Source organism: Lotus japonicus, chromosome 5, assembly GCF_012489685.1.
Source record: "Lotus japonicus ecotype B-129 chromosome 5, LjGifu_v1.2".
Classification (NCBI taxonomy): domain Eukaryota; kingdom Viridiplantae; phylum Streptophyta; class Magnoliopsida; order Fabales; family Fabaceae; genus Lotus; species Lotus japonicus.
The window spans coordinates 8,760,559-8,774,367 of NC_080045.1; the positions used below are offsets into that span (position 1 = coordinate 8,760,559).

A 13,809-nucleotide genomic window follows, 5' to 3' on the forward strand; every position below is an offset into this window, starting at 1 on the left:
CATATATTTTGATTCAGAAAAGTACCTGGTCATGAATTTCTTTTCCAATTCATTCCAATCAGCTAAAGTTGTTTGTGGTTGATCCAAGAACCAATCCTTTGCTTGCCCAATCAAAGTTAAAGGGAAGAGCCTCAGAAATACAGCTTCTTCCTCAGCTTGGCTAATTCCAGCAGCACAACAAAGTTCATAAAACTTTGTCAGATGAGTGTAAGGATTCTCATGATCCAAGCCAGCGAAAGGATTAGCATACATCAGCTGCACCAATCCAGTCTTCACTTCAGGTGGCCTAGCAGCACCTGCAGGCCTACCAATCCTGGTTATGTTCCTTGGAGTGAAGTTCACAAATCCTACATTTGTATCCTCATTTCCACCACCAGCTGGTTCTGCAGCCATGGTCTCTGTCTGTTGTCTTACTGAAGAGATTGAGGAAGACGTTGCTTCTTGCTCCCTCCTTTGCTCAGCTAATTGTTTTCTCCTCCTTGTCTTGCTATTGTTTCTCCTAGATGTAGCTTCGATCTCTGGATCGAACAATAGTTGATCAGCTGGAGTTTTACCTCGCATAAACAAAGTGAAAATACAACCTAGCCAAGAAAGTCAGTCAACAAGATAATAAAAAGATAAATAAAACTATATACTATATTCACAATTGCTCAAGATGAGAAACTAAAGCAATGCTTTTGTATTGACGCAATTCCCCGGCAACGGCGCCATTTTGTTGAAAGAATTTTTACTTAACCACTTTCGAATCCTTCAAGATTCAATCGTAGTATAGCAAAGGGTTTTTATCGTCCTCAGGGAATTGGAAATACAACGTCGTTCTTTAGTAAAACCACTTAAGCAATGAATTTAACAAAGTTTTTGATTGATTGTTTCGAAATACGTCGTAAATATAAAGAAAAGCGATAATAACAACGGGTTTAAACAGGTTGAGAAAACTGTTAGGATTGGGTTTCGCACCTTAACTGTTATGAATCCGTAAATTCAACACATATGAATCATTATATTCTTGATTCCATCACACCAGTTCTTATCTAACTCATTAATTCCTTACATGAGAAGATTAACGGTTCGCTCTCCTAATTACCGATGTCTCGCATAACTAACAAAGCGAAGCGTGATTGATTCGGGTGTTTAACGACTAACAAACCTAACTCTATGTCTAGCAATTAGGATTATTAGATGATATAATCTAAATCCAATTCAAATATGTAGTTTTCACTCACACATCAAATCTCTAATCAAGTTCTAATTGATCAAGTTAAAACAAGCTTTAAGAACAAGATTATACCATTGAAATCAAGAGATAGATAGATTCATATGCATAAGAACTAAATTAGATACATAGAGTCAAGGTACTACACCAAATCCTAACAAAGAAAAGCTTAGCTATCCATAGACATGGAAGCTAGACAAGCTTACAAGAGAAATAGGATGGAAGTGATGATCCGTGCCGACTTCGGCGTAGCTCCAGCTCGATGGAAGCTTACCCAAGCTCTAAGTTCCTTCCCTTTTTGTTCTCTCTCGAATTCTCTCTCCAAAAACCCCGTTTTGTTCTGAAAATGAAGAAAATCCTTTTATAATGAACTTTTACATCTGTGCAGAGTGCTGGGCGGCCCTTTATGGGCGCTGGGCGCCCAATTACTTCAAGGTTGGGTTTCTGTAACCGCCCCAAGCGTTGGGCGGCTACTGACAAGCGCTGGGCACCCTGCTGATCCAGAAATTCTCTAAGTCTCATAAAAATATGTCTTTTTCCTTGAGAACTTAGACCCTACATCAAAATTTGAGAATATAATCAGTCATAAAACACATTTGAGCTTAACTCTCAATCAAATAACAAATTCCAATCAAGATGGGAGAAACTAATAGGGATTTCTCATAAACCACTTGAGATAAGTGCCTAAAATGTGTATGAAAACTAGGAAAATATGGCACTTATCACCCAGAATGCCCCCAACGGAACTCCTCAGACACAAGCACCCCAGGTAAAATGGTAGCATTCTCTTCTCTTTAATATGACTTATTTCATTATAATAATTAATGTTAAATTTTTTTTTTTACATGTGATAGGAACTTAATGATGCAAGCAATCCAATGAATGAGGATGGAGTACATAATGAGGCAGAAGATCAGAATGAGACACAAGTGAATCTGAATGAGAAAGGGAAGGCAAAAGCTACTGAATTTGATGGTAGCAAGAGGAAGAGGAAGCAGGGATGTGTGTCTGACACAAGTGGATCTGAATCTGATGGTAGCACAAGTTCAGGAGGAGATTCAGATCCAACTTATCAAGGAGAAACAATTGAACAAAGTGAGTGGTCTCTGGATGAGGACCTAGGCAGTTACAAAAGTGAGGACCTTCATAGTCCTGTCAGTTCAGATGATGAGGCCAACAATTACAACAAAACACAATTTCCACAGTTTGATGAGGTTGCTGGATTTGGCAAGGTGAGATTAGAACTTGGCATGGAGTTTGGTGATTTGCAATCCTTCAAGGAGGCTGTGAAGGATTATACAATTGATGTTGGAAGAGAGATGAGATGGATTAAGAATGATAGCATAAGGGCAACAGCTGAATGTAGAGTGGAAAACTGTCCCTGGAGAATTTATTGTGCATGGTCCAAGGCAAGATTGAGTTTTCAGATAAAGAGCTTTAATGAGGAACATACCTGCAGCAGGACCTTTAGGAACAAGGCAGCAAGCACAAGTTGGTGCACCAAAAAGCTTGAGAAAAAACTCAGAGTTCAGCCAAATTTGACACACACTGAGGCATATGACTACATGAAGAGAAAATATGGGGTTCTTTTGAATGAGACCAAAATTTTCAAGTCACTGAAAAAGGCAAGGAAGCTGGTTGAAGGAAATGAGGCAGAGCAGTATGCAAAGCTCTGGGATTATGCACATGAGCTTATGAAGAGCAATCGTGGATCTACTGTGAAGATGGACACTGTGGCTGTGAGTGAGGAGGAAAGACAGTTTTAGAAAATTTACATATGCCTTGATGCATGTAAGAGAGGCTTCAAGGCTGGCTGTAGACCATTGATAGGTCTTGATGGCTGTTTTCTGAAAGGATATTATGGGGGGCAACTGCTTTCAGCAGTAGGTCAGGATGCCAACAACCAACTGTATGTGATAGCTTATGCCATTGTAAATGTGGAAAATAAAGACAACTGGAAATGGTTTTTGGAGCTGCTCCATGGAGATTTGGGTGATTATAAACAACATGGGTGGACTTTTATATCAGACATGCAGAAGGTAATACACTTCCTCTTTCTCATGTTGGTTGTTTTATTATAGCATTATGTTAGGACTACGTGCACTGTATTTAATTTGCACATGATTAGGACTAATTTAACAGTAAGTTGTAACATTCAGGGACTAATTTGACAGTAAGTTGTAACATTCAGGGACTAGTTTGACAGTGAGTTGCAACATGTAATGATTAATTGTCTTTGTTTTTTGCTGTTTTGCTAGGGTCTCATCCCTGCAATGCAGGAGGTTATGCCTGGGGTGAGTCACAGATTCTGTGCAATGCATTTGTGGAGGAATTTCACAAAACAATGGAAAGACAAGGAGATGAAGAATGTTGTGTGGGATTGTGCTAGGGCAAGGACAGTTGAACAATTTAATGCAAAGATGAACAGGCTTAGGGCAAAGAATGCACAGGCATGGGCTTATCTCAACAAGTGGCCCAAAGAATCATGGACCAAGGCCTACTTCAAAGAAGGAGTTAAATCAGACAACATATGCAATAATGCATGTGAATCCTTCAATGCAAAGATTCTGAAGTATAGAGGAAAACCTATACTGACATTGCTTGAGGAGGTTAGGTGTTATATCATGAGGACAGTTGCTACTAACAAGATCAAGTTCAAAGGACAACAAGGCTTACTTCCACCAATGCAAAGAAGTAGATTGGAAACTGAGAAAAAATATGGTAGTAAAGGGTGGACACCTGTATTCACAGGGGATGTTGTAGATGAGAGGTATGAGGTCCAGGGTTGGGAAGGAAAGGTGGATGTGAGTTTGACAAGACATACCTGCACTTGTAGGTTCTGGCAGTTGACTGGCATGCCTTGTAAGCATGCATGTGCTGCAATTGCCTGGAAGCATGATCATGCTGAGGACTATTGCCATGCTTGGCTTACTATGGGAGCTTATAGGAGTACATATGAGCATTGTGTTCGCCCCACTGCAAGCCAACAATACTGGGAGCAAACAGATTATGTGAGGCATATCCCACCAAGGGTGAACAAGAGGAAACCCGGTAGACCTAAGAAGAATAGGAGGAGGGATGGAAATGAGGAACCAGTTGCTGGATCAAGAAACAGGAGGAGGGCTGGAAATGAGCCACTTGTTCCTGCCACAAGAATCAGGAGGTCATATCCTCCAATTACTTGTACTAGGTGTGGCCTAACTAGTCACAACACCAGAAGCTGCCATAACATTGGTGCACCATTAAGGCCAACAAATTGGGTTCCACCCCCACCTGAAGTAACTGAGGATGAGGTTGATGTATCCCAGAATGCCCCCAATGGGACTCCTCAGCCACCCCAGGTAAAATGGTAGCATTATGTTCTCTTTAATATGACTTAATTCATTATATTAATTAATGTTAATTTTTTTATGTGATAGGAAACTCCTACTGTGCCAAATGGTAGCATTATGTTCTCTTTGATATTAATTTTTGCAGTATATTAATTAATGTTAAATTTTTTGAACTGTGATAGGAAACTCCTGCTGCTACAAGACCTAGGAGGAATGCCAACAGACCTAGAAGAAATGCTACTCCTGCTGATACAGCTCCTGTGCCTACAAGTAGTGGAACTACCCCTCTTTCAAACACTATGCCTGCTGGAATTGCAAGTAGGCCTGCTGCTACAAGACCTAGAAGGAATGCCAACAGACCTAGAAGAAATGCTACTCCTGCTGATACAGCTCCTGTGCCTACAAGTAATGGAACTGCCCCTCTTTCAAACACTATGCCTGCTGGAATTGCAAGTAGGCCTGCTGCTACAAGACCTAGAAGGAATGCCAACAGACCTAGAAGAAATGCTACTCCTGCTGATACAGCTCCTGTGCCTACAAGTAGTGGAACTGCCCCTCTTTCAAACACTATGCCTGCTGCTGCACCTATTGGGTTTGTGATTTGGCCCAATAGACCAACTGGAATTGCAAGTAGGCCTGCTGGAATTGTTTATAGGCCCACTCCTGCTCCTGCTGCTTATAGGCCCCCTTCAATTAGGCCACCCAGGCAATCAGTGGAAGTATCTTCCTCAACTCCTCCACAATTCCAAGCTTCAACTTCAGCACCACCAAGGGCAGAAACAACAAGAAGCTCACCACCACCAGGGCCAGTGACATATGCTTATCCTGGAGGAAATATGTGTTTCATGCCAACACCTTTTATGTTCCAAAACACCTCAGAGGACAATTGATGACAATGAAGTTCTAGAAGAGTCTTTTTGTGATGCAGCAGCTAGCCTATGTCTCTTTTTTTTGTTTTAAAACTGGTTGTGTTATGTACTGGCTGATGACATTATATTTAGTAGCCTTAGTAACTTGGCATTGACATTATGGTTGTCTATTTAAGTTCTGGTTGTTGTTATGCTATTTAGCATTGAACTTTGTAATGGTTGACAGTATTGTATTATGTGTTTGTTCAGAATTTGTAAGGGTTGATCTTTTATTATGAATGGTTATCTATTTCACATTATGGTTGTCTATTTAAGTTCTGGTTGTTGTTATGGAATATGTGTTTGTTCAGACTTTGTAATGATCTTATATTATGAATGGAATAGAAGATTTGGTGGAAATGACCAAAAGCAAGCATGACAAAATGCATACCAAAAGCATCAATAATGCATTTCATTGATAATTTGACAATATCATTACATTCATCACTCAAAAGACTACATTGTTGTTGCACACAAACCCATCATTACATGATCCCCCACATTACATGAACTTCCCAATCATCATTACAAACACAAACAAAGTCATCAATATGACACAAATTCTCATCAATTGAACTTTTTGAGCTGCAAGGTCATTGTTCTTGCACATGGCTGCATTCATGTACCTAATTTGTTCAATCACCATCTCATTTTTCTTCAAAATAGCTTCCTTCATAAGCACCACCTCCTGCATCAACACTTCATTCTTCAGAGAAATCTCATTCAGCACCCTCACAACTTCTTCATTCTGCATACAATTTGGGGCATTCGATTCAACTTCATTTCCATCTTCAACCCATCGAAATAAGTTGCAGTTAGATAAATGACCCTGTACAACAAAACCCATAAAACCCAGAAATTATGAATTCATGCCAACATATGTAAAAATGAAGAACCCAGAAATCATTTACTTGCCTTTGGTAGATAGCAACTATAGAAGGGTTTTCCTGGGTTGGCATCAGTTTTGGAAACCCTAACCACTGCTTCTTCACCACACTTGCAATGGGGCACTCCATCGTTCATCCCTGAGCTAGAACTTCCCATGGGTTTTTTCGATGGCCTCTGTGGAAGTCGCGACCTAGAACTACCACTCATCTCCCTTCTCCCTTTCAATGGCAACAAAGATTGAAGGTTGGTGGAGGAAATTTCAGGATTCGAACAAGGAAGCTTGACAGATTGAAGGTTGATGAATTTGGGATTTTCCCCCAAATGTTAGGGTTCATCTTCATATAGATGATTTCAGGGACTAATTTGAAGTGTTTAACATAAACCCCCAACGGCTATTTCCACGTAGGCATTGATTGTGGGAAAAAAAAAATTCCATGTCAGTAAATGGTTAACGGACGTTAGGGGATTTTAACGTCAGGGACTACTATGACTATTTTTTGCCACTTCTGGGGACCGCGAGCCTAATTAAATTCATCCAGGGACGATTCTGAAGTCGGTGGGAACTTCCAGGGACCAATGTGACCATTTACCCAGTTGCAAACTAAGACGAAGCCACCAGAGAAGGGACAAGAAGAGTTGAAATTCCTCCACCACCTCATCACCCACCGCCACTGTATCTGTAGCAGAAGTGCAGAACCCCAACATCATCAACATCCACCACCCCAAGCAATAACATCATCACCTACATCCATCACAAGAATTCAAACCCATTGCCAACCTCAACACTACTGGCGTCCACCCAAAGAACCAAACCCACCCAACAACAATCGTAAAGCACCTTCCCAAACACTACCAATAAAACAACAAGTTGTGTTTTTTTTTTGGGTAAGCAAGTTTAATAATAATAATAATAATAATAATAATAATAATAATAATAATAATAATAATAATAATAATAATAATAAGAGGCACAGAGGGGCCTCAATCCTGTACAGTGCAGGTAGGGGTGTTCATGGTTTGGTTCTTAACCAAACCAAACCATATCCACTTTAAAACCATTTATATGGTTTGGCTTATTATCCAAACCAGTTTTAAAAATATGGATATGGTTAAAAACCGGTTTAAAAATATGGATATAATTAAAAACCAGTTTAAAATTGTTTTTTTTAAATCATTTTAAAACAAGATTTGGTTTAAATAAAAGTGGATTTCGTTCTATAAAATTTAAATTGAATCAAATCAATATTTTATTTTCAACTATAATCCAAAATTGAAAACAAGATAAGTAAAAAATTGAATTGAAACTAAACAGTATAAACTCAAAACAGAAACGTGATAAATCCAAAACAGAGTGAGAACTGGAAGGTGAGAGAGAGGCGTAGGAGAGAGACCAAGAGAGTGAGAAACTTTGAGGGAGAGATAAACGCAGAAGAGAGAGAAATGTTGGTGGGAGAGTGAAACGTAGAGAGAGAAACGCAGATAGGGAAGGAGAGAGAGGAACGCAGATAGGGGGAGAGAGAAAGAAAAGCAAGAGACAGAGGAGAGGGATAAACAAGGAAGGGATTCAATATAACTAAACAAGTTTTAAAATATGGGTATGGATATCCAGATTTTATATCCGGTTTTTAACTTTGGATAACCAAACTGATTTTAAAATATAAAAGTGGATCACTTCATAACCGGTTTTAGGAAATTTGGATTTTTTAAATTTGGATTCAGATTGGTTATGGACTGGATCAATATAACCGGATATTTTGAACAGGCCTAAGTGCAGGCCATAAAACCAGTAGATACGAACATAAATTACCCCCAATTATACTTAAGGAGCACCAGCCCCTACACTACGATGATGACCCTTCACAAATATAGTAGACAACAAGATGGGTTTGTAATCCAATCACACAAGGATGCTTGGAAGCTTCCATACTTTGCTGTCAACCAACTCCAGCTGCGAAATTGGATCAAATCAAACAACTTCCCTGCGTCTAACGTTGCCCCTCTGAATATTATTTCATTTCTATGCAGCCATAAGGACCAACAGACAGCCACCCATATTATCCAAGCTCCCCTCTTATGTTTCTGATTCCAACCGACGCTGCCATGTTGCAAGAAATGAGCCCGACAGTCATTAAGGAGTACTATGCCTTGTCCAAGCCATCTATAGAATTTCCTCCACATTCCATATGAGAACTCACAAGATAGAAGCACATGTTCTGTTGTTTCTTCATGCAATCCACAGAAGGGGCAGTTTGTCTCTGTACCTGTTTGTAACACATTTCTCTTCCTCAGATTTGCCCTTGTTTGGATCCTTCCCCGTAGCGCTTTCCAAATAAAACCTAACACATTAGAGGGGGCGGGGATCTTCCATAACAGCTTATACACTTCCATTCCTTCGTCTTCCAGCAGGTTCTGTATCTGCTCATATGCAGATTTTACTGTATATATCCCCTCTACATTCCCACCCCAACACCATTTATCCTCTACATTCTCGCGCGACTGGCATTTCCTAAGTCAGCTAATAGTTCTCCAACCCAGAGTTGTTCACGTTCCAATAGTTCTCTGCTCCAATTAAAGCTCCAACTCCACACACCTGCGTCCCATTTACCCATATCATTTATACAGCAGTGTTTTTGGGCAGATAATCTATGGAGTCTCATATATTTGGCAGCCAAGTTTGCTTCTCCCACCCATTTATCAGCCCAAAATTTTGTTCCTTTCCCATTCCCTAACACCTTGGACATGTTTTGATCCAACCAGATTGCGTTCGATTGCATATAACACCATCGAATTATATCCTTCCACCAAGGGGACATATTCCCCGAGGCCACTGCTTGTTCACCCAATCTTGGTATCTTATATTTGGCCTTAATTACTCTGCTCCATAGACAGTCTCCTAAACCCTAAACCCTAAACAACAGGTTGTGTGAGGTCTTAAATCAGGGGTAAATGAGCGGTGAGGAACGAAAAACTATGAAAAAACTCTCTTGGGCTTCTGCTACCAAGGTTATCACAATTGGACCAATGAGGACACTGGTTCAAGATTCACCAGTATCACATTATTTTAAGATATGTACATTCAATGCAATATTTACTTTTCTTTCCATTTTCTTTTTCTTCTTTTATCATTTGAACTATGAAGTCGAGTTCATTTTTCGAATCCAAATTCCAAGACACTTCTTTCCATCACATAGTTCAGTATAGTAACTAAACGTTTTCATTAAAAGAACAAGATGACTATGAATTCTGCCTGCAAATTGCTCCGTAAATTCTCACGTGTTTACCAATAATACAAGTAAACAAAAACAAAATAACTTCGAGACATATAAAAAAGTGTGTTGTAATCCTATTTAAAATTATAATTCTAAAAAATGAAGACTTAAAGAAAAAAGATTCTATATCAATAATCAAAATGGAATCTTAGTTGGATTGGAGACATCATCAGTATTTTCAGCATTTTCTCCATTGCAAGAGCAGTATAGTATGAGCTGAACAATTCCAGAGATTGTTCCAAAACTGCCGCTAATCTGCAAGAAAGAAAGGTTACATTGTTAAAAAAGTACATATATTTAAGAGCTACGATAATTACCAGAAAAAGAAAAACTTTGTCTATCAAAAATATTAAATTTGATTCATAAATTAAAATAACCTCTCTACAAATTAATTAATTTTAAGGAGTATATTGTAAATAATTACATTATAAAAACACAGGTCATGAATATATAGACCAACTTTTTACATCACGGTAGTGAGAAATCATACATATGCGAACAATTTGAAAAGTGAGGTATATATCAATTACCAGAACATAAATGTTAATGGGGGAGTTGATGAGAGCGTATATTGTCCAGCACACACCGTTGAGGAAGGTAGCCACAGAGAGCCAGAATGGCATGTACTTTACGCTTTTAGTTCTTAGGACCTTTGGCTGTTGATAGCATGTGTCATTAATGTCAAGATTAGTTAAAGTGAAAAAAGTAAAAAAAAATTCAAATTACAACCCTGAAATTTGATTCATGGGCAATTTAAACCTCAAGCTTCAAAATGTGTGTAAAATATCTGCCCTATGTTAACTAATTTGCATTTTCCCCAAATTACATATTATAAAATAAACTTCAATTTATTCATATATGAAACCATGCATACAGTAATTAAGTTGTGAGATAGAAATTAAACCTTACCATGATGGTAAGTGGAGAGGCATACATCATAATGTTGAGGATATCAGACAGAACTCCGAACATGCCAGACACACTAAGATGTTCATAACGGAGTTGGTGATAACAAAGGCCAATAAAGAGTAATAGCACAATCTCGATTAAAAGGCAACATATAATTTTTATCTGAAATTAAGAAAGAGACCGTGATTATTAGAAAATGAATAATAAGCGTGATTTTTTACAACTTTAGGTTATAATTAGGGACAGAGGGAGTATTAAATTAATGAACACTTGTTTTTGTAAAATAGATAAAAAAAAGTAGAGAAATTAAGCATACGCAGTACCTCATGATTTTTGTTTGTGAAATAGATGTAGAATATGGTGATATAGACGACCTCCAATACAAGCCCAATGATATGTATGTTGTGCGAAAAAGGCATTCCTTTTCCAAAAAAATACCAAAAATGCACAATTAAAGAACGTAGTTAAGTAAGGATAATCGTGGAACTCCTCCACATGTTTCTTCTTCATGATTTCGTAGATAGTTGGACTGCAATAACAAATAGCTTAATTTGAGAAATTCATGCATATAGTTAAAAATATTTTTATTCATATGAATTTGACAAATTTTCATCAGTCTTAAGAAATCACACACTTTGGAAGTCTATGTACATTACAAATCTCATAAAAGAAATACACCAAACAGAGCGAGCAATATAGAGAGAGATTTTACACACACTGGTGACAAGAACAAGCCCAAGGAGGTAACATTGCCTGCATATATAGAAGCAAGCAGAACACTAATCAGAACACTAATGCGCGCAGTTGAACTAAATTCAAATAATTAATCATGCTGCTTTCATGGAAAGAAATTAAATTAATGAAAATCAATGAAAATAAAAAATACCCGATGTGAAAAGTAGTTTTTCTAGTAGTGAAACAATCAATGAAAATCAAAACTGGACAAAAGAATTAGGAATATAACAAATTAAAGAGATCAAGTAACGAACCTAAAATTTTGGAAATGTTACGAGCAGCCTTTGACATTGTTGAATACTTTGTTATTCCAGAGATGACTCAACAATATAATGAAAGAGGGAAAAGAAAGACTTAGAGTGTGAAAGGAGCACGGAATTAATTGAATGAGCTTTGAAGCGGTCACTTATTTTTATTTTGAAATATTGATAAGATTAAGAGTAATCATTATCATCTTAAAACTCTCAAATCTATCTTCGACCTTTTTATCTTTTTTTTTTTGGAATTAGTTTGAAAATCACGCGTTTGTTTTTAAAGTATGATATGACTTTCTTAATAGAGTTTCTTTTTAACCCTAACTACTTCCTCCAAATCAGGTGATCACACAGCTTATATATATATGTTTTAAAACCGCTTTGTTTGGATTGGTGGAGGAGATGAAGTGGAGGGGAGAAGAGATTATTTCATTGTTTGTTTTGTTTAAAATATGAAATGATAAATTTATTTTGTTCTATCATAAAATACCCAAATAATAAAAAGAGATTTTTTATTTTTCTAGCCCGCTTCGTTGCGCTCTATCAACCTACTAGTTCTCTAATTCTTTTGTTTTTTAATAGTCCTCTAGTGATCACATTAAATTCGAGTTTTTTTATCCTACTTCCTCCCCATCATTATCTCTAATATTATATTGTTTGTGTTTAGATCCTAATATTATTGGACAATTTAAGTTTAAACAAAAGAGTGCGATTGATTCGGCATAAAAGGTACCGTTCTAATTTTGACAATAGAATTAGATAATATTAGGAATTAACTTTCCGATGTATCGAAAAAAAGATAATATTAGGAATTTAATTTGAAATTAAATGGAAAATTAAGAGATTTAAGAGATAATTAGTTTGAATTAGAGGTTTTTATCAATTTCAATGTATATTAAATTTGGATTTTATAGAGACATAATTAATTGGGTTAATTATCATATTGGTCTCTATCTTTGTCTCACCGTCTGAAGTAAGTCCTCCCCAGAAAATTTGCAAATATGGGTCCTCTCATTTGCAATTTGTGTGGAGCTGGTTCTCGCCGGAGCCCGGAGCTCCGGCAAGTGATGATTTGGAACGCCTACCGGGTTTACTTATCTGACGTGGCAAGTAAAAAAATAAAAAATAGAATTTAAATACATATCAGTTTTATTAATGTATATAATTATCAAAATAAAACCCTAATTAACTAACTAATCCTAATCCTAACCCAAAAAATTCCCAATTCATGAAATTACCCCAAATTTTCAAATCATTCTTACGGTTCCTGACCCATCTACTTCTTCTCCTCTCCTTTCACCACGAGTGGGGTTGGGTTGCAGACTTGCAGGTGAAGGTGGGGGTGGGTTTCTGGGTGGGGGTGTTTTGTGTTTCTTCCTCAGTGTGTGATGTTGCTGTGAGGTGATAAGGAAGAAAAAGTAACCGGAAAAAGAAGGACTCAAATGGTTGGTTCTAATTTGAGGATTTTGGGGGTTGATTATGATTTTTTATTTTGATTTGGGGGCGGGGGGTTAGTTTCATATTAAGGAAATTTGTTGGCTTTTAATTTGGGTATTGAAAAAGGGGATGAAGATGATGGGATGAAGAAGATGAAGATGTTTGTCAGATGATGAAGGAGATGAAAATGTTGATTTTTGGGTTTAACCATGAAGATGATGAACAAGGAGATGTTGATTTGAGTTTTTCTGTGTTTAACTTCACCATTTTTTTTTTAAACTAATTTTGTTAATTAGATTAGAGTTTGATAGTTAATTAGTTTTTTTAGTTAATTGGATTAATAAATCTGACTTTTATTTTATTTTTTTATTTATTTTTAAAATCCATGTAACCATTTTCATCCTAGTCACCATGCCTATTCATCACTTGCCGGAGCTCCGGGCTCTGACGAGGGCCTGCTCCACACAAATTGTAAATGAGATGACTCAGATTTACAAATTTTTCGGGGAGAGACTTACTTCTGACGGTGAGACAAAGACAAAGACCAATATGATTAACCCTAATTAATTTGAGGAGTGCTACCATTTTGAGTTTTAACACTCTTACTGAGAGTCCCTTTTTATTGATTAAATTTAGGTTCCACCAAATTGAAATTGAGAAATTGAGAATATATGGAGCTTTAGTGGATCCTAAATAAAATTTTAGCAAATTAAAGAGTGATAGTAAATTGAAATTGAGAATGGAGCTTTAGTGGATGGATCCTAAATAAAATTTTAACAAATTAAAGAGTGATAGTTAAAAAAGTGTGACAAAAAGTGTGTTGCTAGCTAGTGTTTCCCTTTTTAAAGGTAATTTTTTTTATCT

The 13,809-nt window shown here is 37.2% G+C and overlaps 2 protein-coding genes across 2 annotated transcripts; both read right to left on the minus strand.

Annotated features, from left to right (window-relative positions):
- Positions 1 to 5,955: 5,955 nt before the first annotated feature.
- On the minus strand, positions 5,956 to 6,497 carry LOC130719028 (uncharacterized protein At4g04775-like). Its single transcript, XM_057569681.1, has 2 exons — positions 6,369 to 6,497; positions 5,956 to 6,282 (listed from the first exon to the last, which is right to left on the minus strand). Exons 1-2 carry the CDS (start codon positions 6,495 to 6,497, stop codon positions 5,956 to 5,958), a joined length of 456 nt encoding a protein of 151 aa, XP_057425664.1.
- A 3,248-nt stretch (positions 6,498 to 9,745) lies between these two features.
- LOC130719029 (bidirectional sugar transporter SWEET4-like) lies at positions 9,746 to 11,029 on the minus strand. The gene is made up of 4 exons (XM_057569682.1): positions 10,958 to 11,029; positions 10,520 to 10,681; positions 10,141 to 10,266; positions 9,746 to 9,865 (listed from the first exon to the last, which is right to left on the minus strand). The coding sequence occupies exons 1-4, from the start codon at positions 11,027 to 11,029 to the stop codon at positions 9,746 to 9,748; spliced, it is 480 nt and encodes a 159-aa protein (XP_057425665.1).
- Positions 11,030 to 13,809: the final 2,780 nt, after the last annotated feature.